Source organism: Lepidothrix coronata, unplaced genomic scaffold (genome assembly GCF_001604755.1).
Source record: "Lepidothrix coronata isolate B3197 unplaced genomic scaffold, Lepidothrix_coronata-1.0 Scaffold101, whole genome shotgun sequence".
In the NCBI taxonomy this organism is placed as follows: Eukaryota; Metazoa; Chordata; class Aves; order Passeriformes; family Pipridae; genus Lepidothrix; species Lepidothrix coronata.
The window spans coordinates 523617-548576 of record NW_016690281.1 but is presented as its reverse complement, the minus strand read 5'-3'; the positions used below and the strand labels follow the sequence as shown (position 1 = coordinate 548576).

Genomic DNA, 24960 nt, shown 5'->3' with positions numbered 1-24960 from the left:
TTCTCACCAATGCTCTGCACGCCAGGGAGGGGAGGAGCTGCCAAAGGGGCTTGGGGGGTGTTTTACTGAGCCCACGCCCACAGTGAACACTTCCACACCACAAAAACTCACGTGGGCTTCCCCCGGGGGCGTGCAAGGAGCGAGGGCGGGTGGATCTGCTTCCTGCTGGGGCGGAGCAGAGCGGGAGCCCATGGCCGGCACCGGGGAGCTGGAGCGGTGGCTCAGTGAGTGGGGACAGGGATGGGGTCTGGGGCTGCCTTGGCTGCTGGCACCAGTGCCACTTCCAAACTGGGTGGGCACTGGAGCAGCTCCAGCTCTGTCAGTAAGGGCCCGTCATCTTCATGGAACCCCTTTAGGGTGACGTTCATGGGTGCTGTCGCTTATCTCTCTTGCCCAACTCTCCTGTCCATTCTCAGCCACCAAAGCTGGTTGAACAACAGGTTGGGGAGTGGATAAAGCAAAAAAATACTTTTTTCCCTCAATTTACTGTGTAAAAGGGAAAACAGTGTCTATGTTTCAATAGAACATTTGCCGTAGGGTCCTGGGAGAGCTGCCTGGAAATACTTTTTAAGTTTCTTGTGCTAAAAGCGGTATCTGCTGTGGTCGGGTTGTGCCTGACTTTAAGTGTGCTTGGGACTGTAATTTTAGGCAGATTTTAGTAACAGCTGTCTCCTGCTCATCCCATTTCTGCTACTAAAAGCCCCAGAGCAGCAGCAGCAGCAGCGAGGTCTGAGCCGCTTCCTGCCCTGAGCCACTCGCTCACACTGAGGCTGAGCTCTGCTGCTTCCTTTCTTATTTTTCTCCCTCTGTAAGACAAGGCTACTGACCCAAGTATCCCTGAGGAAAACTGGGAATGCATCCAGCGGTTCTGTGACCAGGTGAACGCCGACACAGAGGGGTAAGGCAGAGGCACAGTTCTTTGTGTTCACTCGGGCTGTGTCTGGCTCTGAGCTTCCCTCGTGGCTGGGGGGAAAGGGGCCTGGGGGAAAAGGGGCCTGGGGCTGCAGTGTGGGGAGCTGGAGAAGGAGCTGGGAATGGGCTCGGTGGGCTCTGCTGCTCCCGGGAGTGGAAATGAGTTGGAAATAGATGTATGCCAATGTGGTTGGTGGAGGGTGATGCCTGGGAATGGGCTCAGACATCCATTGCTGGAACAACACCAGACGTCAGGTCCTGCTGGCTGTGCCCTCAGTAGCCCCTCTGGAGTCTGGCCAAGGATTCCTGATGGGGAGTTCTGCATGGAAGCCCTGAGGGAGCTCAGCCTTGGCTTTTCCTTCCTGAGGGGTGGGTGATCTCTGCAGGGACTTCCCCACCTTCCAGCTGATGGTCTGGGCTGTGTGGGAAGTAGCCAGGACTAATTAGGCAAATGACCTGTGAAAGCTGAGTGGTCATCTCTGTGCTTAGAGCAGGCAGCTCAGAGCTCATAGTCTGGCACCTGTGTCATGCCCAGGAGCCAGCACAGGCTGTCAGGCTGTCATCGAGGTGGCTGTGGAGAGCCAGCTCTCCTTGCCTGCCCAGAGAGATCCCCAGCCTGTTCCCACTGCTCCCTCCAAGGGACAGCCCCTGGGCACGGGGGAGGGCAGCACTGGGATTGCTGGGATCACTGGGCTCCAGCTCACCCCTCGTGTGTGCCAGCCCCCGGCCAGCACTGTGCCTGAGGAAGGGGTGTCTCTCCTCTTGTGAATCCAGCAGTTGCTCTCTGCAGAGCAAAACCAGGAGCATTTCTTTTTCCTGGGAACTTTGTGATCTGACTTGCTTCTGCTCCTCCCCAGCCCATTGCTTGCGGTGAGGCTGCTGGCACATAAAATCCAGTCCCCTCAGGAGAGGGAAGCTCTCCATGCACTCACAGTGAGTACTTCCATCCACACTTGGGAACAGAATTTGGTAGGTAGAATAGCATAGCAGACAGTACAGCTCTCTCTTCTCTTAGATGTCTCTCCTTTTCTGTTTTTCTTGGATATCTCTCCCTTTTAACTTTCCCTTGCACAAGGAATACAGAAACCAGGGCAGAGCAGAGGGAGTAGCTGCTGTCGTTCCTCCCTACATCACTGCTGTAGTGTTTCTGTGGTCTGCAGCTCCGTCTGTCTGACTTGTGTCCCACCACAGGGCAGTAGCCTGGAAGTTGTTAGTGACAGGTAGAACAGAGCAGACAGTCTTAAACATGCTGCTGTAGAAAGTTAGTGAAGGAAAAATACATGTCCTTGCTGCACAATTTTCTCAGTGTCTTGTATTTGTGAATGCAGTGCGAGAAAGTTCTTAGATTTAGGATTATAATGGCAAAGTTTTTGAAAGCTCCCGAAGCCTGGTTTGTACAGTTCCTGTTGATAACATTTTGTTTTCTGCAGGTGCTGGAGACCTGTGTGAACAACTGTGGTGACAGATTTCACGGTGAAATAGCAAAATTCAGGTTTCTGAATGAGCTGATTAAAGTGCTTTCCCCAAAGGTAGGTGGTAGTGGTTACAGGGCCTTTCAGGATGAGAAATGCAGCCCTGCTTTATCAGAGGCTGTGGGATCTTCTGGCCGTGTTCCTCTGCATCAGGGCAGGCCTGGGACCACCTGAAATACCCTCTTGGCATCACAGACATCGATTCCCCTTTTCGGTGGGTCCTGCACACATTTACCGCTGTCACATGTTTCATTTTCCATTGCATCAGCCCGAGGGCAGAGCTGCAAAAAGCTGATTTCAGAGAAATGCTCAACTGAAGAACAAAACCCTTTCTCTCAGTCCCAGGCTTGGTAATGAAATTCTAGTGAAACCACAGAGTTTAAAGAATATGTCACTGCAAACAATTCTGTCTGCTGTTCTGACAGGACAGGTATCCTGATATGAGTTTGAAATGCCTGATCTTGGGTAGGTTTGTGTTTTTATAATACGTTAAAGTGAGGGCTCGTAGGCAATAATGAGAGAAATTGGAGAAAACATCCAGATGCTGATAAAAGACCATAACTTTCGTTTCTGGTTTTGTTCAGTTTTCCTGTGCCTGGGGCTGGCTGGGGCCGATGGTGGGATTGCATTGCAGCAGTTAAGGGAAGCAGCTAAAGCACAGATCTGTTTTCACTAAAATAAAACAACTCCTTTGGATTTTGGATTCAGTAACTAATCAGAAAAGTTTGAAGTGGTTTCGTTTTGATTGTCATACAATATGTATGTAATTACCATAGCATTCCTTTTGTTTACAGCCACAGCTAAAGGCACTGTTCCTAAACCCCAAAATACACCGTTGACAGCACTGTGAATAAACTCTTGTGAATCCATTTTCTCCTTGGTCTCTGGACACAAACCCCTCAGGGCCAGATCCCTGTGCCAGATTTGGCACCAGTGCTTTGGGTTTGACCTTAAAATTTTGTCTTTCTTTACTCTTGTTTTCAGTACTATGGAATTTGGTCTTCAGAAAAAGTCAAGCTGAGGGTCACAGAAGTGATATTCAGTTGGACAGTCTGGTTTCCTCAGGAAGTCAAAATCCGGGATGCTTATCAGATGCTGAAGAAACAAGGTTCAGTTCTGTTATTTCAGTTTCCTTTTTAGCCTCCCAAGCCATGTGGTTTTCCCCCACAGATATCTGTCCCCTTCAATTTGTGACTCAGCTTTTTCATAACATGCTGTGTGTAAGGAAAAGAGACAAAGGCCACACTTTCCAGGCTGGTTGGGTACTGAAGGATGCATGGAACTGTTTAAAAGGATTTACCAAAGAACAGCCTCCCTGAGTCACAGCTCAGGCTGGCCTGGAGGCCTCTGTTCACACAGTGCTCACACTGTGTGCAGGGAAAAGGTACAGGACAAACTCAGAATGATCTTTGCCCTGGAATACTCTCCCAGGATTATGATAGATGGGTTCAGAGGGTTCCTGAGCTGAATTTTTTTATCCATTCTATTATATTTAATAGTCCTCAGTGGTAATCCAGAAATCCCATGCAAAACCCCCCACACTGTTGAGCATCAGGGTTCCAGCAGCTCAGGCAGCGCTGAACAGCTACTGTTACCTGTTCCAGGGATTGTTAAAGAAGATCCTAAACTACCAGAAGACAAAATTTTACCCCCCCCTTCTCCAAGACCTCAGAATTCTATTTTTGACACAGATGAAGAGAAATCCAAGGTAAACCTTAGAGTTTTCATGACACACCCTCTGATTTGTACTGATGAGAAAGAGGTTTAGTAATGTTTTGGGAGCTCCTACTGTTTCAAAGAAACTATCTCAGAATAATGTTGATCCTTCCTGTGGTACAACAGCTGGAGAATGCTGTGAGGCTTTGTCAGAAATGTTTGCTTTGTAAAAAGTGAAACTTCTTTATAGAAAAGCATCAGTTTCTATGAAACCTTCCCAAGGAAGGGCTTTTCCAGGTCTTACAGAAGTTCTGCAGAGCCAGAGAGTTCCTAATCCCAACAGCCAAACTCTGTGCAGGCAGCATTATAACCTGAATTAGATCATGGGACAGGAGCCCACATATTTCCAGGATTACAGGAACTGGAGTGTCTCTGTGTGATGTGTGCCTGTAGCACAGTGCCCAGAGGCTGCTGCTCACTGCTGTCCCATCTCTGCCCTGACAGCTCCTGGCCAGGCTTCTGAAGAGCAGCCACCCCGAGGACCTGCAGGCAGCCAACCACCTGATCCAGAGTGTGGTTAGAGAGGTGGGAGCTCCTGGGGGAGAAGCTTGTTTGCAGCCAGGGAGGGTGGGAGGGCATGTGGCATTCAGTTTTTGGCAGGAGACCCTCTGTACTGGATCACAATACAGCCCCAGAGGAGGGGTCATTTTCAGTCTTCATTATTCTGAATTTACAGTGTGGGATCATTTTGTTTTGTTTTGCTAAAATATGCCACTGTGAGGAAGAGGGAAGATGTAAATGTCTATACCCAGGAGCTTGGGTGGTGGGACACTTCCCCATCAGGGGGATCCTGGCAGTAGGACTGCAGTAGTGGTAGGAAGTTTCCAAAACAAACTCAGTCTAGGTGGAAAACAGCCACATCTGTACAGAAGTGCTTCTTTCCTGCACACAGTGTATGTGTGCATGTCTGGCCTGTCCATTTTCGTGTTCCATCTGAAACAGCATCCCACTTCTCTGCTTAGGTAGGAGATTTGGTTTAACAAATCCCTCTGGTCATTTTGAGCACGTTGTTCTGTGTGGCAGAAACCAGCAACTCCCAGCTCGGATTTTGAAGTCTCACTCATGCCTGTGGTGAGATGGATCCTGTATGGACCAGCACAGGGCCAGGGTGCCCTGAGTGGGGCAGGGGGATTCTCTCCCTGCCCTTGGCACAGAGGTGGGATGCAGCTGGGGGCATGTTCTCACCTGTCCTGCTTTGTGTCTCCTCTACCTGCAATCGGGTGTTTGTAGGAAGGAACTCCCCAAGTGTGACCCAGAGTGCCCCAGCCAAGCACATGCACTGGCTGTATCAGCCAAATCATCATCAACCTTTATTTCATTTTTCATCACAGGAACAAGAAAGGGCAGCTCAGGTGTCCCGACGAGTGAAGGCCATCAGGGAGGTTTCTGAGAATGTCAAACAAATGGATGAGTTACTGGAGAACTACAGGAGACAAGAATTATCCCCAGCTGACCAGGAGACCCTACAGGTAAATGTTCTCTTTAATGCTTAAATGCTCTTCTTCCTCCCTCTTCTGGAGGGAGCATCACTTTCAGGTGATCACGGAGATACAGGTGTGAGTATGCCTGGGGTCTCCTGAGCAGTGACATGAAACATTTCATCCCCAGACTCTGTTCCAGCGCTGTGAGAAGCTCAGGCCGCTGCTGTTCCGCCTGGCCAGCGAGGCGGTGGCTGACGATGAGGTTCTGGGTAAGAGCCAGCACAGTCCTTGCATTTCTTTGCAGCTCAGTTTGTCACCCTTGCTGTGACAGGGGTGTGCCTTTCCTCTGGGAGGGGAGTACTTGGGCACTTGGTACCCAAAGGTACAGGCAAAGCTCTCCGCTTTCACCATGCCCAGAGGAATGGCACTGGGTCTCCTGCTGCCCCTCTAGGAGGAAGCTGTTCTCACTTGAAGCCCAGAGTTAAACAGTGAATCCGTTTCTTCCAGCTGAGGTGGTTTCCAGAGTTTTTGGACTTCTGATGTTCAGAGAACTGAAGGCTTTTGAGGCCTTTTCTCTCCAGAGATTGAAGTTCTTCCTGTCTTTAAACACAGAAGGGAGAATATGTTTTAAATTTTGTAATTGTAATAGTGAGGAGGGTCATAAGAGCAGAATCTTTGAATTCCACAGGTGTGAAACTTAGTCCTTCCCAGAGGATGACATTACAGTCCTGTCCATATGCTTTGAAAACCTGACTGAGGTGGTGATTGCTGAACAGACACCTGAAAAAGCAACCACAAGAGCTCAGCTGTGCCTTACACCTTCCTTTCACATCCATGGATGCCAGGGCTCTTCAGATGGGGAGTGCTGGATTATAGACTCGCGTACACTGGGAAAAATGCAGAAGAAATGACAGGAACTAGAAGTACTTTAGAGATGGGATCAGATTTCACAGTGATCTTACTAAATGACAGAGAGGTCTGAAATCAGCAGCAGTGTGTGCAAAATGGAATGAAAGGCAAGTGAGGAGCTGAGGACAGGCTGCTCCACCGGCCTTTGCTCCAGGCGGGTCCTCAGGTGCACTGTCCCTTTCTCATGAGCAGTTTGGAGAGTGCTGTGGGACTGCCCTGCCCTTCCCCTTAGCACATCGGTGTTTTGTTTGTCCTCTGTCCCCAGCTGAGATCCTGCAGGCCAGTGACGAGCTCACGCGGGCGCTCGGGCAGTACAGGCAGGCTGTGTCCCTCGGGCAGTGCAGGCAGGCTGTGTCCTGCCAGGAGAACGGCGATGGAGAGGGTTCATCCTCCAGCTCTGCCCACATGCCAGGTGAGGAGCACCCGCAGCTCTGCTCCTGTGTGCCAGCGGGGAGGGGTTTGGAAGGGAATAAATGTGGAGAAAATCTTACAACACAGGAGTAACCATCATCACCTTTTGCATTTCTGATAGCAATGTTCCTCTCTGGCTCTCTCTGTTCCCAGTGTGCCGACCAGTCCCGCGGCGCATGAAGAGCTACACCCTGATGGACTTCTCCGAGCTGGAGGCCACAGCCCAGCCTCCCTCAGAGCCCTTTGCAGACACACCCCCGGCCTCCCGCCATGGCAGCACAACCTCCACGTGCCTGCTCGAGGAGGAGTTACAGGCCTTAGGTCTGTAGCCCAGTTCAGTGCTACCCTTCTTACTGGGGTTCATGGTGATTCATAAAGAGAGGAGAGCTTTGGCTTTAATGTCAGTCCCAAGAGAAAGTAGAGCCTTTCAGTCCTATGTTTTGAGGAATACAGTGTCTTTAGTGGTGTTAGACTGTAGCCAAACCACGGTTAGACAGCAAAGGAAGAACCTGTGGAAAACCCTTGTATTCTGTAAATTATCTGCGGCATTTTGGCATCTTTCTTAGGTCTCAGCAGTGACGGCCAGCACTCCATAATGGCTCCTTTCCTCACGATCTGCCATCTCCTTCTTTTTTTTTGTGCCTGGCAGGAGGAGTGTGCACTTCTCACAGTCTTCCCCTGTAGCTGACCCCACTTTACAGGACCCTGCTGGAGAGCTCTGTCATACACACCTTTCCTGCCACTTTCTGGGCCCATTTGCCCTCTTCCCCCCTACTTTTTGAATTAAAAAAAAAGTAAATCCACACCACCACTCAGCCCTCGTGCCAGTGTGCCTGGAGCAGGGGCTGTTCCAGGGATGCAGGGACATCCCCGACCCCGTTCTTCCTGGGCTCTGTGTGCGAGGTGAGGCAGGAGCGGGATGGGCGGTGGGAACGGCACCAAAGGGAGCGATGAGAGGTGACGGTGCCGTGCTGGGGACCGGGCGGGGCGGGCGGTGCCGCGGGGATCGGGGGGCCCGGCGGGGCGATGGGCACAGCCCTACACCCCCTGTGCCGGGGGGGCCGGGGCTCCGCTCGCCCCCGGGACCGCCCCGGGACCGCCCCGGGACCGCCCCGGGACCGCCCCGGGACCGCCCCGCGACCGCGGAGCGTTTCCGGGTGCGCGGCGGGGCCGCGGTCGCTGCTCCTGGGGCTGTGTCCGCCTGTCCCCCCGCTGTCCCCCCGCTGTCCCCCGCCGTCCCCCCGCCGTCCCCCCGCCCCGGGCCGCGGCGATGGATTTCTCGCGGTTCCTGTCGGACGAGTTCGAGGTGAAGGGCTGGGTGAACGCGGCGTTCCGCGCCGTGCAGCAGGAGGCCCCGGGCAAGGTGGACGCCCACGCCGCCACCCTGGTGATGAAGCTGCAGCTCTTCATCCAGGAGGTGAACAACGCCGTGGAAGGTGCGGGGGCTGGGCTGGGGGGCTTTGCTTGGCGTGGGGATGTGTCGGGCCGAGTCCTGTGCGGGTTTTGCGGCCCCGCTTCACCCCAGCTCGTGTGCTCCTGAGCTCTGTGTCCTGGTACCTGGATCCTCCTGAGATGCGCAGGAGGTGACGACAGGGAGACCCGTGCGGGCCACCCGAGGGCGTGTTGGCGATCCAGGCCTGGCCTTGGCAGAGACAGAGGCATCCTTACACCGATCTGGGGTCCCGTGATTATCCACCAGCACATCTGTGCTGAGCGCTGACAAACAGCAGCCCCTGCCAGGGCTGGGTTAAATGGGATAATAGGGAAAATTTCTTCCCCATAAGGTTTGTCCAGCCCTGGTACAGCCTGTGAGGGCAATTGTGGAGTCACCATCCCTGGAGGGGTTTAAAAGCCTCCTGTAAGTTGGTACCTGGGGACATGGGTTGGTGGTTGCCTTGGCAGTGCTGGGGGAACAGCACTGAACTGTTGGGAACAGTTGGACTCTGGTCTCAGAGGGCTTTGTGATTCTGTGGTAAAGTACCTATTTAAACTTTAAAGAAACAGCTGAAGTTTTGTTGTTTGCTGTTTTGCTGTGTTGTGTTGTTTTTTTCAAGTACTGAAGATTAAATAAGATTATTGAAAGACTTCCCCCATTCCTCCAAGGGCTCTCAGCACTCCTCACTGACTCCTCAGTGTTTCTGCAGAAACAAGCCATCAGGCTCTCCAGAACATGCCCAGAGTCCTCCGGGAGTTGGAAGTCTTGAAACAGGAGGCAACATTTCTGAAGGAGCAGATGATCCTTGTTAAAGAAGATATAAAGAAGTTTGAAGAAGACACAGCTCAGTCGATGCAGGTCAGTTCTTATAGGTTAGATATTAGAAAAAGGTTCTTCCCCCAGAGGATGGTCGGGCACTGAAGAGGCTCCCCTGGGCAGTGGGCCCAGCACCAAGGCTGACAGAGTTCAAAAAACATTTGGATGATCCTCTCAGGCACATGGGATGACTCTTGGGGATGGTCCTGTGCAGGACTAAGAGTTGGACTCAATGGTCCCTTCCAACGTGTTATATTCTGTGATACTTAGTGTTTATCTGCAGCTTGTGAAATTTAAAATTTGTGGAAAGGTGGATGTGACCCAGACCTGTGCAATCTGCGTGTCCTGAGGAACAGCTGCTCAGGTGTCAGTTCAGAGCTGCTGGTACCTGGCTGGGGCGCTGCTTTCTGCCTGGGGTGCAGAGCATTTTCAGGCAAAGTGGATACTAAAAGTACAAAACCAGAATGCAAACTAACCTAAACTAACCTTTCGTTGTTTGACTTTGAAAGTTGATTTTACATCTCTTGCATCTCAAGTTCTTTCTGCCCATTCCTTCCTCTTTGTAACGTCATAATCTTTTCATACCGGTTTTTTTTAAGCCTAAGACAAAAATAACTCTGCTGAAATAAGTATCCATGGCAGTCACCTCTTTTATCAGCGGGCCACATAGTGTTGTTTTTTCTTCAGGTCTTGGTAGAGATTGACCAAGTGAAGTCTAGAATGCAGTTGGCTGCCGAGTCACTTCAGGAAGCAGACAAATGGAGCACGTTAAGTGCAGACATTGAAGAGACTCTTAAAACACAGGTAAATACTGAATTATTCTGTTTGGTCTTTGTGCCTTCAGCTTTCCAGTGAACTGCGTTTAAAAGTGGGCTTTTGAAGTGACTCTCAAACATGTTGCTGTTTGAAATGTTGTTATGAAACTGATGCTGATGCTGTCTGAGGTCACCCTTGGTAACAGGCTGCCTTTGCTGCTGGCAGGATGTGTCCCTGATTTCGGCCAAGCTGACGAGCATGCAGAGCAGCCTGGCCATGCTGGTGGACACACCGGATTACTCCGAGAAGTGTGTGCACCTGGAGGCGCTGAAGAACCGCCTGGAGGCCATGGCCAGCCCTCAGATTGTCGCAGCTTTCAACTCCCAGTCTGTAGGTCAGTAACACTTGGTGTCATTTACTATCAACATAGAGTTTATTGTCTTTAAGGTGGTGTTTGGGTGGGGAGTTGGTGTCCTGAAGGCTCCTGGTGCTGGGTCACGAGCTTTCCTGGCCGAGCAGATGCCCTGGAATGTTTTGTGCTCTACAGCTGCCTGAGATGGAGGTGCTGAGGCAGGGCTGCCCTGCTCTTGTAGTTTAGTTATGTCAAGGATGCTCTCCAGGTAGGAAGTGCTTCTCAGAAGGCCCCTTCTTCAAAGCCTGGTTTTGTGTTACCATGGTGCTGCTGGGCATTTCTGTTACAGCTGGGGAGTGTAATCAGGAAGGAAATTTGTTTGGAAACATTCTGACTCCTTGCTGCCTTATAAAAGTGGCTTTATAAACTCTGCTTAGAAAACTAGTCTTTTTGGACTGTTCTTTATGCTCTTCCTTCCCTCTGCTCCTGTCAGCACTTCTGAAAAGTACTTTTCCTGGTTGTTGACTCTCAGCTGTGTGCACCTCGAGGTCCCAGGGGGATCTGGGGCTGTGGGGTACAAACCAGACTATTTAGGAACCTGTGTTTCCAAGCTCTGTGCAGGAGCTCACTGTGCTATGGGTCAGTCTAAGGCACAGGGGTCAGTTTGAAGACAGGTGAAAGCAAACCTGAGGCCTTTGTCAGGAATGCTCCAGGTTTGTAAGTAGTGCCTTGTTTCTGGAAAACAACGTTTTCCTTCTAGGAAATGCTCTGTCTTTATCTGACTTTAATACCAGGTACACATACTGGTTAAGAAGTTAATTTTAAGTTAAATTAATTCCTCTTGTCTGCTGCCTGTTCTTGATTGAGGGTGGGCTTTAGGCAGTTTCTCTCCTGTTTGAGAAGATAAGCAAACAAGAGGTGAAATGTATCTTTCTGTGTAGGTCTTTGTGCACGCTCCCTTAGGAGAAGAATTCTTGCTCAGACTGATGTCTCTCCCTCAGCTTTGAGGCTGATCCTGACTGCCTGTTGTTTTCTTTGGTTTAGATCAGGCAAAAACGTTTGTTAAAGTTTTCACGGAAATCGATCGGATGCCGCAGCTTCTGGCTTATTATTATAAATGTCACAAGGTAAGCGTTTTGGTAATATTTTAACATTCTAGGAATAAAAATTGCAATGCTTGCTGGGCTTTGACTGCAGAGGGAGCTGCTGCCCCACGGATCTCACCTTTGCTGTGGCAGGGAGGTGGCACCTCTTCCTTTTCGAGTTTCCTTCTCTTGCCGGCTCTGAACAGCTTTAGTTACTCCCCGTTTTCAGGAGTAATTCTTGTTCAGGTCCTTGTGTCTCTTTCTGCAGCAGACATGGGATATGTGTGTTCTGCCTGATTTCTCTGTGCCACATGGTTTTGCTTTGCTTTCTGTGCATGTGGCTATGTCAGCAGTAACTTCATTACTGCAACTTGCCATCTGCTGACTTCTGTAAACTCTTTTCAGGTAAGATTAGAAGTTGGAATTCCAGACAGTTCTGTAGCCATAACATGAGCCTCAAATTTCTCACATGACTGTGACTTTTGAGGATTAAGTTCAAGGCTGGGGCTTGCCAAGTATTTCAACTATTATGTGGGGGTATCAGTTACAATCTCATTTTATGAGTAAAATACCAATGTTAATTAAATCTTTGAATCACTAAGAAGCCTCAAGCTTCATGCTGGAAGTCTTTTCCTTCTGTGGTGCTGAATTATATGTTAACTGAAATCTGGAGAGAGGGGCCAGGGTGGGCCTCACGTTTTGGCAGAAGTGCTGTGCATGGGGAGTGCTGGATTTGGAATAACAAAAGCAAGACCTGTGGCCTGTCCATTCTCCTCTCAGATGGTTCTTGTTCCCTGGCAGGTGCAGCTGGTGGCCGTGTGGCAGGAGCTTTGCCAGAGTGACCTCAGCTTGAATCGGCAGCTGACTGAGCTGTACGACACCCTGCTGGGGACCTGGCACTGCCAGCTCCAGTGGGCAGCACAGGTGCAGTGACGGGTTCATGTTGGGCAGGGATGGGAGAGGACAGGGCTGAGCACACTCTGAATTCTCGCAGAGCTCCAAATAGCTGATGGCTGCTCACTCTGAGTGACACTCTGTGCCTCATCAGTGCACGGGGGACAACCCACGTTCTGTTCCTCGTGCAGCCCTTGCAGACAGGGTTTGAGTTCTGGTGTCCACCAGCAGCAAGGTTGCTGTGTTATTGACATTAAAGCTGCCCTATCGCTTTCATCTGTATCTTAAGTTAAACCTAATTTGTTGGTGTTGCAAATGTGTTCTGTTGCAAGACATTTGAAATGCCTGAGTTGCTTTATCACTTGGCCTGGGGGAAGCCCTCAAGGTTGTGTTGGACTGATACATGTCACTCTCTGTAAGATATCTGATGGCTTCTGCTGTCACCGCTTGGAGTCTCTGCTCTTGTTTTTCCTGACAAGAATAATGTAGGATCAAAAAAAGTTACTGTCCTTTAGTGAAATGAAGAAATAAGTTCATATTGCTGAGCCTGTGAGAGTTTTTCATCCATGAAGGGTAAGAGATTCTTATCTTGGTGTCACGAAGCCGGTGTCAGTGCGAGGCCTGTGCTGCAGAGGAGCTCAGTGTTTCCTTGAAGTGTATTTTTTCTGCTTAATGATTCGATGTGACTTACAGGTCAGATGTCAGGTTACATTTTAGCAGATACTTTTTGAACTGGGGATTGTGAGAAATGGCATGTGGGGGCAGAGTTTGTGTCACTCAGTCTCCTGTTTTGCTTCTGCTTTCTGAAAAACTCTTGGTGATCCCAGCTTTCAAAGCAAATGAACAGAATAGCTGATGAAAAACTCATAATAAGAGGCTGTAACACATTTTATGCCAGTGAAGTGGCTGATTCTCAGCTGATTACAGGCTTTCTAGCCTTTCCAATACTGACTTCTGCCCCTTTCCAATACTGACTTCTGCCCCTTTGACCAGTAATTTGGCTCATGATACAGTACTGTTTCTTCATATATTACTGATACATGTTTGTTCCCAACACACCTGTGTAAACTGAGTGCTCTGTTTCAAATACCTTTCTCTGCCAGGTGGTTTTTGAATCACTGTAGTGCCTGTGTTCTGCTGAATTCAGTTTTTGACCTGTGCCTGTTTTCTAGTTTCTTGGTGGCTGTACTCAAAGCACAATGGTACACAGGTATTGTCCTAGTCTTTTGTCATCAGTCTGTCCTGTGTGCTGTGTCAGTGGGGCTCTTGTAGCCTTAGGAGACCTCTTTTGGGTTTTTTACCCCCTGGGAGGTTTCTCAGGTTGGGAAGCTGTCTGCTGTGTGTTCCTCTCAAGTAATGTGCTTTTACCAGTAGCTTTACTGCTGCCACAGGTTTTCAAGAATCCCCATGAAATTGTGACTGTGCTGTTGATCCAAACTCTGGGAGCACTGGTGCCTTCCATCCCTGTGTGCCTCAGCACTGCCATGGAGAGGACAGGCCAGGACACCAAGCTGAGCCAGCTGCTGGAGCTGCACGAGGCCACTGTCCACTTCGCCAAGGGGCTGGAGGTAGCGATGCTGCCAAACCTGAGTAAGGCTCTGGCACTGAATTCTGTCATTCTATTCTGTCAACCCCTTTGTAAAGTCCCATTGTGGGATTTTGTTTAGTTTTAGGTGGAGGGAGGGATTATCTCTTCTACAGCACTGCCCAGCTGGGCGGCAGTTCCACCTTTGTGTGTGTGTGTCTTACACTGAAGCTGTTGACACAACACTGAGTTTCCTGAAGCAGCCCTGTCCTGGCTGGCTCTGCAGGGTAAATAGTATTTAGCACTTATCCTTTTATGAGCTTTAGTGTTTCTTATGTCTCACAGATGAGGAAATGTCTGCAGGGAGGCAGCGAGACCCATTGTGAGAGATCACAAAGCAGAAAAGTTGAGGAGTTTCCTGGAATTGTCACACCTCACTAAACAAGAGAAAACTTGCGTCAAGGCTGCATCCATTCGATGCTTGTATTTGATTCTGTAGGCTTTTTGTTGGTGGTTTATTCCCAGCAGCATCCTCTGTGTTGGATTCCAAATCTGCCCTGGGTTCTCCTCTCCCTGGGATGTTTGTCATCTCATTTTGGTCCTGACTTGCTGAGTAATTCCCACAAACCACACAGCAGTGAGGTGCTGTGTTTGCACAGGTTTATGCCTGACTTGACCTGTTAGATATTTATAGTCCTTTATGAATCTGGTGGGGCCTCTTCAAAGGCTGGCTATGGGAAAATCCAAAATTAAAGCTAATGGAGCATTCCTAATGCTGTGCTTCCTGTGTTTGGTTCCTCATAACATTGTCTTGAGCTGTTTAAACCCAGATTCTTACTAGATCCTGTAAATTATGATTGCTGGGCAATGTCAGGGAGTATAACTGGTACTGTGTTTGTTGTCTGTGTGGTTGTGTACTCATCAGCCATTTTCTAGCTCAATTTGTGGATCACTATAGAAATTATTAAAAAGGGCCTGGAAAAATGATGCCAGATTCCATAAGATGGTGGAATAGGAAGACAGTTGCTGAACTGCTATCTGACTGTGTTTTAAAAAATAAAAGTCTAAAGCCTTTATTTCCATCTCTTTTGCTCTGGGGTAAGATGTTTGGGAAGAGAAATATCTCAAGAATGGATAGGCCAGGTGACTCAGCTGAGCAGAGTCAAACCAGTTCCTGTGTGTGTATGTGAGGGGAGTTCAGCTATGATTCACAGGCTAATTCAGGTTGGAAGGGAACTTGGGAGATGATCTTGCCCAATCCCCTGCTCCAAGCAGGATCTGCTGTGAAGTCAGACCATGGGATATTGTCAGTCTGGTCTTGAAAATATCCAAGCACGGAGACAGCACTGGCTTTGGACAGCCTACTCCATTGCTTTCCTGTCCTTAGGGTGTAAAAGTCTTCTCTGATAGCCAGGATTCAAAGTAATTGTGATTTACTGCTGGTTTGAATTCGGCAAAGCTTCATGAGAACAGCTGGTGTCCAGTTCTGATGTAGAAATAGTCATTGAGCCCTGGTTTGTGTTTGAGTTTGCAGAACCCTGCTCAAGCATGGTGCTGAGATGCTGAGTTTGTGTTGCTGAGCACTATAGCAATAGTGCTGAGTGAGTTGGATTAGTGTCAGTTATTTAAGTGTGAATCAGGCTTTCTGTTAAATGAGGATTACCCTGTTGGATGCTGTGAGAGTAGTGTGTCTCACTTCTCCAATGGTTTCAATTCTTGTGCCGTAGGTTGGAATGTGTGATGGATTTTTGTCACCCAGACTGTTTTGGAGCAGTGAGTGATGATTTTCTTGAGGCACTTGTTGAGGTAGAACATCTTGGTTTTAGGAAGCAGGTAGAGGCAATAACCTTGTTTTTTAAAAAATAAAAAAGCAATCTGTGTGGTTGAGATTGAAGCTGTTGGGCAGCATTCCAAGCCTGTGCAGGCAGCATGCTCTGATGGAAGAACTGCTGCAGGTAGCTTGAAACAAGTTTTTTAGTGGCACATTTATCTCTTTGTAGACTAAACCTTGTCTGGTTCTTTGTAGAGGAGCAGAACCTGGTGAAAGTGATGGAGCTGGTGGAAGCAGTGTATGGTCCATACAAGCCCTACCAACTTGAGTATGGAGACTTGGAAGAAGAGAATCTCCTCATCCAGATCAGTGCAGTGCCCTTGGTAATGTACCAGCCTTTGCTCAGCTGCAGAGGGAAAGGCTAAAGCTTCCACTAAATACAGGGGTCTTTGTCGTGGTTACTGCTCTCTTTCCTCCTCTCATTTTTGGTAATATTTCCTCTTTGCAGTATATTTTTTACTGCTAAGTAGATTAAGAAATAAAGCACTATCAGGTCAGCTCCTTTCCTCTCCTGCAGCAGTTACAGGCCCTGTGTGGATCTGCTGGGGAAAGCCTTTACCAGAATAACACTCAACCAAGAGCCTACTTCGGGTTTGGCTGAATTTATTAAGAACAGGGCCTGGAGAAGGGCAGTCCTTTTTGTAGAAGATTCTGTTGTTGGCAGAACTGTTTTCTCTTGAAGGCCTGGTTTGGCAGCCCAACTGTTGTGACAGTCCATGTGCAGGAGGGTGGAAGCACCAGCAGGGTTCTGCTTTAGGAGTATCTGGAGGATACCAGAGAACGCTGTGTTACGCAAGGTGTCTTCTCTAATGCCTGCAAGAAGGGTCAGGCTCAGCTTTGTTGTTGTTGTTGTTGTTTAGGAGCATTGGGAAGTGATTGACTGTGTCCAGGAGCTGAACCACTCAGTCAACAAACTCTTCATTCTGGCCTCTGGAGCCATCGACAACTGCATCAAGCTCACGGATGGCCTGGGAGTGTGTGGGCTCCTGAAGGCCCTCAAGGCCCTGTTTGCAAAGTAAGGTGCTTTTAGGTGCTGCTGCATTTATCCTGAGGGAGTAGTGAGTGTGCAGTTTGTGGCCAAGGACTTTGTAGTTTATGGAAAATGGCTGAGAGCAGAAGGTGTCTCTCACTGTACTGTGAATCATTGATATCCTTCTTGCTCCATTCGGGCAGGGGCTGTTTCCTAGGGGAAAATGGAAGCTTTTTATGGCTAAATTAAAGACTTCTCAGCTGTCTTCTATTCTGGTTGGGATGAGTTTTCATTTTTAATAAATACTTCTGGAGGGGAAAATGTTTCTCAAAACAGAATAAGATGAAGACAAAATAGGGTGATGGAAGTAGATCTCAGTAGATTTCTCTGGGGAAATAGGTCCAGAGGTTGGACTCAATGATCTTGGAGGTCATTTCCAACCTTAATGAATCCGTGGTTCTCTGAATACACACTCAGTGGGCCAAGTGACCTCACATTCAGGACCTGCCTGTGAGATATCCCGGGGAGGTTCACTGTAAATTCTTGTCCTTAAGTATCACTTTCATATTCCCATACTGATTAACTCCTTATTTCTTCAGAATGCTGAAAGGGTTGCTCACAAGGTATGAGTCGGGTATTACTGCCCTGTGGGAAGGGGGAAGAGGAAAGCACAAGTCTCTGATCTCACCTTCTTTATAGGCAATTACAGAGCAATATGCATGCCTCCAGCTCGTGGGCACTATTAAAAAAGAAAATGGGGGTGTGTGGAAAACAAAATGTTCTCCTTTTTATCCGTGTTCTCATCTGGGGAGTAGCTGAGAAAACAAATTCATGAGATTGTTGTCACCATGTTCCTGGAGTAAGGGCCAAGTGATGTTGGAGTAGCAAGAGCCTCATAAACTTTTCCTGGTCTTTCCTAGGAGATATGGTCACTGTAATGGTAACAAAAATATCTTACTCTCTTCTTCTCACAGGAGAGGAGAGCTGGTAATCCACATGTAGCAAATTGAGGCAGCCTCTCAGTATCTGTAGCTCCTATTGTCTTCTGGTGTAGGCTCAGGTGGGCTGTGGCTGTTCAGTTCTTCACATCCACCTGTTTGGACTGGAACCATGATGTCCCTTTTTACTCCTTTTAATATTTCTGTTCTTACATAGCCCTTGTAGAGGACTGACTGAGCAAATCACAGAACATGCCATTGTGCTGCTCTCCAACCAGTTCTCTTATGCTGGTGCTTCTCTCTGCTCCATTTCTCACCACAGGTATACGTCTGACTTCACAAACGCACTGCAGTCTATACGAAAGAAATGTAAACTGGATGATGTCCTATCAGATTCCCTGTTCCAGGAGGACTGGACTGCATTCCAAAACTCTGTCCGGTAAAGGGGATTTTATTTTTGCCTGGCTCAGAGCTGATTTTTGTACCAAAGCTGAAAGGGAATTACTTGGGGTCGATTTACACACGAGTTCTCAGTGCAGACACTGTGCTGCAGTGCTGCTGGGAGCACCAGTGTCAGTGATGGGTTTCAGGTTGCTCCTGGCACAGGGAGGGCTGTGGGGCTGCCCACCCTGCCTGGAGCAAGGCTGCATCTCATATCACTTGTGATATCAGCAGCTCTTAGAATTTTTCCCAGTTACACTGAACTGACCTTTGCCACGATGACAAGAAGTGACACGTGGATGAGGTTATTGAGCAAAAAAATTCAGTGTTATCAAATGGATGCAGAGTTAATCACCAGATTGACTCTTGGCAGATGTGTGGGCTGTGATTTGGTTATTGCATTTCACAATTACTTGACCTCTGTCTGAGATGGGTGCTCTGGGAGAGTCTGGAATTATCTGCCTCCAGTCTCATGCCTTTTTGTCTTATTCTTTCCCAGGGTAATTACCACTTGTGGTGAACTCCTTCATCAGTGTGGAGACTTTGAGCAGCAGCTGGCCAACAGGTGAGCACTGCTGACCTTAATTCATGAGCTGTCAACATAGAAAACAAGTTAAAGAAAACAAACCCCAAGGTGCTTTGGTTGCATAGGCCATGGAGGGAAAACAGCCCCTGGTTCCCCCACTGCCCTTCCCCATCCTTTGTCATGTCAGAGATGGGGCACAGACTGTTCCACTCAGTCGTGTGCCCTGAGACAGTCCCAAAAATCCCTCTCCTTGGATACCTGGCTGGCTACCAACGGGCCAGATTGGGGTCAGGAGGGAATTTTCCAGCAGATCAAATTGGCAAGATTTACACCCTTGTGACACGGGGCATGAATCATGTGCTGAACTGAGTCTAGGTGTGCCTTAACTGATGGATTGGTTCCCTGTAACCTGAGGAGTGTCAGGCACAGGCAGCACGTAGATCTTTTGTTACTGCTTGTTGTGAGCAGTACTCAGCCTGTTGTGCCTTGAAATGCTCGATGTGACTCGAGTGCCCGTGCTCTGCCCAGCACAGCCTGCAGTGTCCAGGGGCTGGGCCTGGGCCCCACTGCCCAGCTCCTCTGAGAGCACGAGCCTCTCTCTTTTATCTCCGTATTTTTGCAGTTTTTGAGCTGCACAGCAGACATGAGGGTTGGCTGTAATTAGTGTCTCCACCAGTGAATACTCTCCCTTGAAGTCACATGAAGGCAGTGCTGGTCCTTGGGCCAGTATGAGGACTGGAACACTGAGTTCAGAGGATTCTGCTGGTGACTTTTGTGTACTTGTTTTCAGGATTTTATCAACTGCTGGGAAGTATCTCTCAGACTCCTACAGCCCTTGTAGTTTTTCTGGCTTTCAGGACACCAGTTCTGCAGAAAAGAAGAGCTCTGTAAAGAATCCCTGGCAGGAATACAATTATCTGTTGAAGGAGAATCCATCTGAGTATGCCAGTCTTATGGAAACGCTTTACACTCTGAAGGTAGCTCTGGTGCCTCTATCACAGCATGCTCTTGGGCCCACATTTGGTAGATGAGACCTGGATTCCCCCTCCAGCCTAATGAGTTTTCATCCTGGACTGCAGCCTTTCCATGGGCTGCATTCCAAGTCTTCCACAGAGACACTGATCCATGGAGAGATGAAGTGTCCAAACCCAGGAAGTCTGGACTTGTTCCATCTCTCCTCAGATTGGGGCTGTGTTTTGTGAACATGCCCTTATCAGCTCAAGTGACAGAGATTTTATCACAGTGAGCATTGGGAAGGTTGTGTTGGAGCCATCTCAAATTCTGGAGCCCACACACAGCTTCCTGAGGCTTTCTCTGCCGCTTACACCCTGCTGCCATGTCCAGTCTGAAACAATTCTGCAGGATCATTCATGCACGGATCTGTGAACAGGGTAGAATGACTCCAGTTATCTTCTCAAGGATCTAAGTTATGTTTGCCATCGTTGGTCACGTGAAGTAATGAATTCATGGTTATGAGTCTTTTATTTCCTATAAATGTTTTGATTTCTTTTGTACTTGATTTACTTGCAACTTCTGCAGTTCTGCCTTCAGTGCTACATTTCGTGTAAACCTCGGCTGAACAGTCCAGTCCCACAGTTCATGTAGAACTCGCTGAATGCTGATTCTTTGTCTTACAGTTCAGGGAGCAGTGGCAGTTTCTGTCTTGAATAACTGCTTGGAATAGGTCATTCCAAGGGAAACAGGCTGTGCCATCTCAGAGGGGAGCTCTGCTCTGCCATTAGCACGGCCTCATAAAACCTCTGTAAGAATGTTAACGCAGCTCCTCTGGGGTCACTTTAACGACTTCTGTGTGTAAATGTTTTTGTGTCCCTGTGTGTCAGGAGAAAGGTACCAGTAACCACAACCTGCTGTCATCGTCACGAGCCGCCCTGAGCCGCCTCAACCAGCTGGCACATCACCTGGCCTTTGACTCCGTGTTCCTCCGGATCAAACAGCAGCTGCTGCTGGTGCCCAAGATGGAGGTGAGCAAGGGGGGCCTGAGCAGAGCTGAACAGCAGGATTTACCTGTGGGATCCCTTGGGTCAGTGTTGCTTTCCTTTCTCCCGTTCAGAACGGTTTCCTCTGGTGTCACATTTCTCCCATGAGCTGCAGGCAGTGGAACAGTTTCCCTCCCCTCACCCACAGCCTTTGCAGCCCACAGATGTTTGCAGGCTCTGGTGTTTGTTTGAGGTGTGTGTTTCCCACAGGGAACTGGATGGGAAGGGTGGGTGTTTCGGGTCTGAGGGATGACACAGGAAACAGTTTTCTCACCACCTGTGTTCTTCTTTCTAGAATTCCTTGGGCAGTCACAGTTCACGTTGCTGGGTGACCCCTTCCTAAAATACTAACAGGATTCATGCTCCAGGAAATCCTTGATTCATCCTGCGTTTTCTGCCTTACAGGGCTGGAGTTCTGGTGGCATTGGTGAGACTCTGACAGAGGACCTGCCAAACTTCAGCCTGACCCCTCTGGAATATATCAGCAATGTAAGAGAACTCAACTGACTTTCTGCTCTAGAAAACAAATTGCCAGGAATGCCCCGGAGAGTAAAGATTTGCTTGGACTTGCAGTTCTCTGTGTAGGTCTTTCTTACCATGAATGATTCAGTGACTGCTTGTCTGACCTTGTGAAAAACTATTTCTTGTACCAAGTGTAATGATGCGCAGGAGCCAATTTGTAGGTGAGTGAGTGGCTGTCAGGCTCAGCTCTCTGCTTTCAGGTGTGCCTCACTGCAGGTGACTTTTTTTCTCTAGTAAAGGACTTGCCTTACATTTGTTCAATGACTCAGCTTTTGGTGCTTTTATTCTAGATTGGGCAATACATTATGTCTCTTCCTCTGCACCTTGAGCCATTTGTCACTCAAGAGGATTCTGCTTTGGAACTGGCATTACATGCTGGAAAACTACCGTACCCCCCAGAGCAAGGTAAGGTGAGGCCAAAGGCTTGGAGTGTCTGGGGAAAGCTTTCCCATACTGACATTACACAGGTGTGATGTGTGGTTTGTAAACTGCTCCTGGAAGCGGATCCTGCCAAATGTGCCAGGCAGTGCCCTGATCCCAGCTGATCATCCACGTGCCCTTTGGAAATGACGTACCTGGAGAGTAATCAAGGGAGGAGAAGTGTTTTGGGTCTCGAGCTCACTGTCAATGCTGTACAGTACAGGGAGGTTACATAACTGCTTTGATTACTCCAAAATCAGCTGATAAACTCAGGGTACCTCGATGTGCTGTGGAAAGAACAGTTAAGGTGTTACTCACCAGCTGTGATTCCGTTTTGTACGAACGCAGGGAAGGGGGAGGGTGTGTGCTGGCACTAACAGGAGTTGTCTGCGCAGGAGACGAGCTGCCCGAGCTGGATAACATGGCTGATTACTGGCTGGGCTCCATCGCCAGAGCCACCATGCAGACGTACTGCGAGGTGATCCTGCAGATCCCGCAGCTCACACCGCACTCCACCAAGCAGCTGGGCACGGACATCGGTGAGCACGGCCCCGACCCCGCCGGGGCCACACAGGGGCTGCCCTGGCACCATGCTGGGCTGGAGGGCACTGCCCCGAGGGTTTGTCCTCTAACCATGAGCACGCTGATCCCCAGCATGGGGAGGGGTCACAGCTTCTCTCCTGCAGTGTTTTTGTCACATCTCTCTTCAAGGGAAGGGGGATTTTCCGGTGGGTACTCCTGCTGCTTCACTGCTTTGTCTGACTGTGGAAGTCCAAGTCCTCACAGGCCAGCCTTGGCGAGAAAGATCTGTATAGGATCTTTTGCAGTGTGGCCCTGGTCTTCCCCTTCTCAGAGTGCCTTGTTCTGCCAGTATGTGCCAGAAGGGGGTACCCAGCGCGTGCCAAGTCTGTTGAGGGTGCTCAGCTGGATTGCAGAGGAGACAGCTGATTGATTTCTTCCATCCACTTGATAGCTGAAGTAGGGAAGATCAGCTAAAGGCCTTGTAAAAGTAATCGTGGAGCACTTGAGCAGCATCCTTTTTTACAAACCCTATAGGATCAGCTCTCCTGCCATGGCTGGCACTGCCCTGCTGCTCTGAGGGTGCTGCAGGCTAAAGTTACTTTGAACCTCGAGAGATTTTCAGCAGCAAAATGGGAGAGAATTGGCACAGGATCATCTCTGCCACCTTCTGTGCCACACAAAGTGACCGAGGGAGGGCTGGCAGAGGGTGCTGGGGAGACATTTCTGCAGGATGTGGAGGAGATGGGCTTTTCTTATCCAAAGCTGCTGAAAGGGCCACCAAGGAACCACTAGCACTGCCATTTAGTCTTTTCTCGCTGTAAATCATGGGTGCTGACTTCCCCCTGGCCAAGCCCAAAAATGAGGATACAGCCAGTATCTGCTCCTCAGCTCTCCAGAAGGTGTGCTTGGACATCAGTGAACTCAACCTGAATCTCTTTTTTTTTTCTGGCATTGCTTCAAAACAAGCCAGTGGATGAGAGGCTGGCTGCTCAGCATTCTCCCCGCCATCCTCAGTTCCCCAACTGCCTGTAAATCAGTGAGCTGGAACTCCCTGCTGCCTCCACAGACACTCAGCTCAGCAGAGCTGCCCACCTTCAGTGCCAGCTCTTTGCCTTTGGCAGTGGAACTCTGATCCTCTTCCCATGCCCAGGTGACTGACCACCCCAAGGGTGTTGTGTGCAGAACGTGTCTCAGTGCCCTGCACAGAGCGGGCAGCGTCTGAACTAGTGCACAGGCAGCCAGAAATACACCCAGGCAGTGCCCTTAGACTGCAGCCAGTGCTGCTGCTGCCTGCAGGTGTGAGCTCTCGGTGACAGGATTCCCAGTGTCATGGAGAACAAGGATATGTTTCATTTCACAGTGTCTGTTACCTGGTAAATACACATTTTTCCTTAACCTTGCAGATTATCTCATAAACGTGATGGATGCCCTGGGGCTGCAGCCCTCGAGGACGCTGCAGCACATCGTGACCCTGCTGAAGGCCAGGCCAGAGGAGTTCCGCCAGGCTGCCAAGAGCCTGCCCCGCCGCCTGGCCAGCACCATTGCTGCCATCAGGGGCCTGGAGGGGTAGCTGTGCCCTCCCTCCTACCAGCCCAAGGGCTCACCTCTTCAGGTTGGTTTTCATTTCTGAAAGGACAGTGAAAATACCGCTGGAGACCAGGGGAATTTATTTGAGACGACTTTTAATAAATGTCTTTGTCTAGGAAAAGCTTGTTCCATTTTTCCATCTTTAGAAATAAGGAAGGATGTCCTACAGCCAAATTTACCAAAAACTCTGGATGACTCTGAGTTGGCTGAGCAGTGCTGGAGGTGTTCTGCCATATGCTGGAGAGTTCATGCTTCGTGGTGGCTTTTTCAGAGTATTTAAGCTATTATATCTGAAATGATGGGGTAGGTGCAGCACAGAGAGGCTGCCTGGGAGCTCCTCTGCCTGCAGGCAATGGCCGTTGCTCAGGCCTGTTGTTATTACAAAGCCAAGAAGAGTCTCTTCAGTTGGTATACGAGCCTTGATCAAGCTTGACCCTGGGAATAAAACCAGCTTTGCAGGTTGTTCTTGGTGCAAGAATTCTACTGAAAGGCATGAAGTTTATAAGGAATTTAAGGAAAGCGGTGCTTTCTTGTAGAATTTATTAACATTTCTTATATAGATGTGTATAAAACATCTCATCTAGCCTCAGTGTGCTCTCTTAGGAGACAAATGAATACAGAGAGGTCCCAAAATTGGAATGCCTGCACTGTTGCTGCAGCAGGAAACCCCTTTGCTGAGCTGGGCTCAGCTCTGCCGTGGGTCCAGCCGGGAGAGCCCAGCTGGAACAGAGCTGGAGTTGAGCACCTGAGCCACTGCCCACTTTTATGAGTTGTCAGAGGCCTCCATAAACCAGCAATGACTGGAACAGTGAGCTGTCCCTGTCCTGCAGAGAACATTCTGTTCCATTTACCCTTGATTTGAGGAGGGTGAATCTCACCGGCCATGCCTCTCCCACCCTTCCCCTGCCCCATCACTGCCAGGGAGGGTTTATGGGGCTGTATCTTGTCTGCTGCTGTTGCCTCTCATGGGGCAGGTGGCCCAGGACAGGCACCTGGCTGGGGATGAAGGTGTGAGGAGCTGAAGGAGCAGCCTGGGACCTGCTGCCCATCCCAGGATCCTGTTGTCTGTTGGTGAGAATGTGGGAGGAGATGCCCAGGTTCTTGCTCTCAGCATTCCCCATGTTTTAAGCAAAGTGCTCTGTTGAGTTTTTTGGAGGGAGTGTTGGTTTTTGTCAAGGATGACACTGTGTACACTGAGCACTGAATCAGGAGGGGGGGGTGTTGGGTCCTTGTTTCCCACTCGACTGTGATGTGAGATCTAGTACCATCATGCTACAAGAGCTCTCCTTTGGCAGAGGAGGCTGTGCTGCAGGTTTGTGGTGGACAGGGAAACATGCCTTTAGGGAGACAGAAAGCTGGATTCCTCTGTCTTTACAAGTGTCCTCACTGCCTCTTGTCTGCCCTGTCAGCACTGGGGTTGGTTTAGGTGCTCACTGAGCTCATGCTGTACCTGGCTCAGGTGGTTCATACAGAGCAGTGTGTCTGGAGGCTGTTGGTCCTTC

At 49.4% G+C, this 24960-nt stretch overlaps 2 protein-coding genes across 3 annotated transcripts; both read left to right on the top strand.

Moving 5' to 3' along the window:
• Nucleotides 1–23: 23 nt before the first annotated feature.
• Nucleotides 24–7818, top strand: GGA2 (golgi associated, gamma adaptin ear containing, ARF binding protein 2). The gene is made up of 12 exons (XM_017823295.1): nucleotides 24–224; nucleotides 814–898; nucleotides 1770–1845; nucleotides 2343–2441; nucleotides 3369–3492; nucleotides 3989–4092; nucleotides 4545–4625; nucleotides 5432–5569; nucleotides 5709–5790; nucleotides 6696–6842; nucleotides 6995–7162; nucleotides 7491–7818. Exons 1-12 carry the CDS (start codon nucleotides 191–193, stop codon nucleotides 7523–7525), a joined length of 1173 nt encoding a protein of 390 aa, XP_017678784.1. The 5' UTR covers nucleotides 24–190; the 3' UTR covers nucleotides 7526–7818.
• Nucleotides 7819–8074: 256 nt separating this feature from the next.
• COG7 (component of oligomeric golgi complex 7) lies at nucleotides 8075–23568 on the top strand. Of its 2 annotated transcripts, XM_017823275.1 has the most exons (17): nucleotides 8075–8277; nucleotides 8986–9134; nucleotides 9780–9896; nucleotides 10074–10242; nucleotides 11245–11327; nucleotides 12087–12209; nucleotides 13571–13769; nucleotides 15731–15858; nucleotides 16396–16550; nucleotides 17766–17882; nucleotides 18384–18449; nucleotides 19201–19387; nucleotides 20252–20392; nucleotides 20813–20896; nucleotides 21220–21334; nucleotides 21745–21888; nucleotides 23275–23568. In XM_017823275.1, exons 1-17 carry the CDS (start codon nucleotides 8112–8114, stop codon nucleotides 23439–23441), a joined length of 2310 nt encoding a protein of 769 aa, XP_017678764.1. In that variant the 5' UTR covers nucleotides 8075–8111; the 3' UTR covers nucleotides 23442–23568. The 2 variants fall into 2 exon arrangements, 1 of the variants encoding a protein (XP_017678764.1); XR_001876183.1 differs by lacking the exons at nucleotides 21745–21888; nucleotides 23275–23568 and adding an exon at nucleotides 20981–21090 and having other exon boundaries at nucleotides 21220–21335.
• The last annotated feature ends 1392 nt before the right edge of the window (nucleotides 23569–24960 follow it).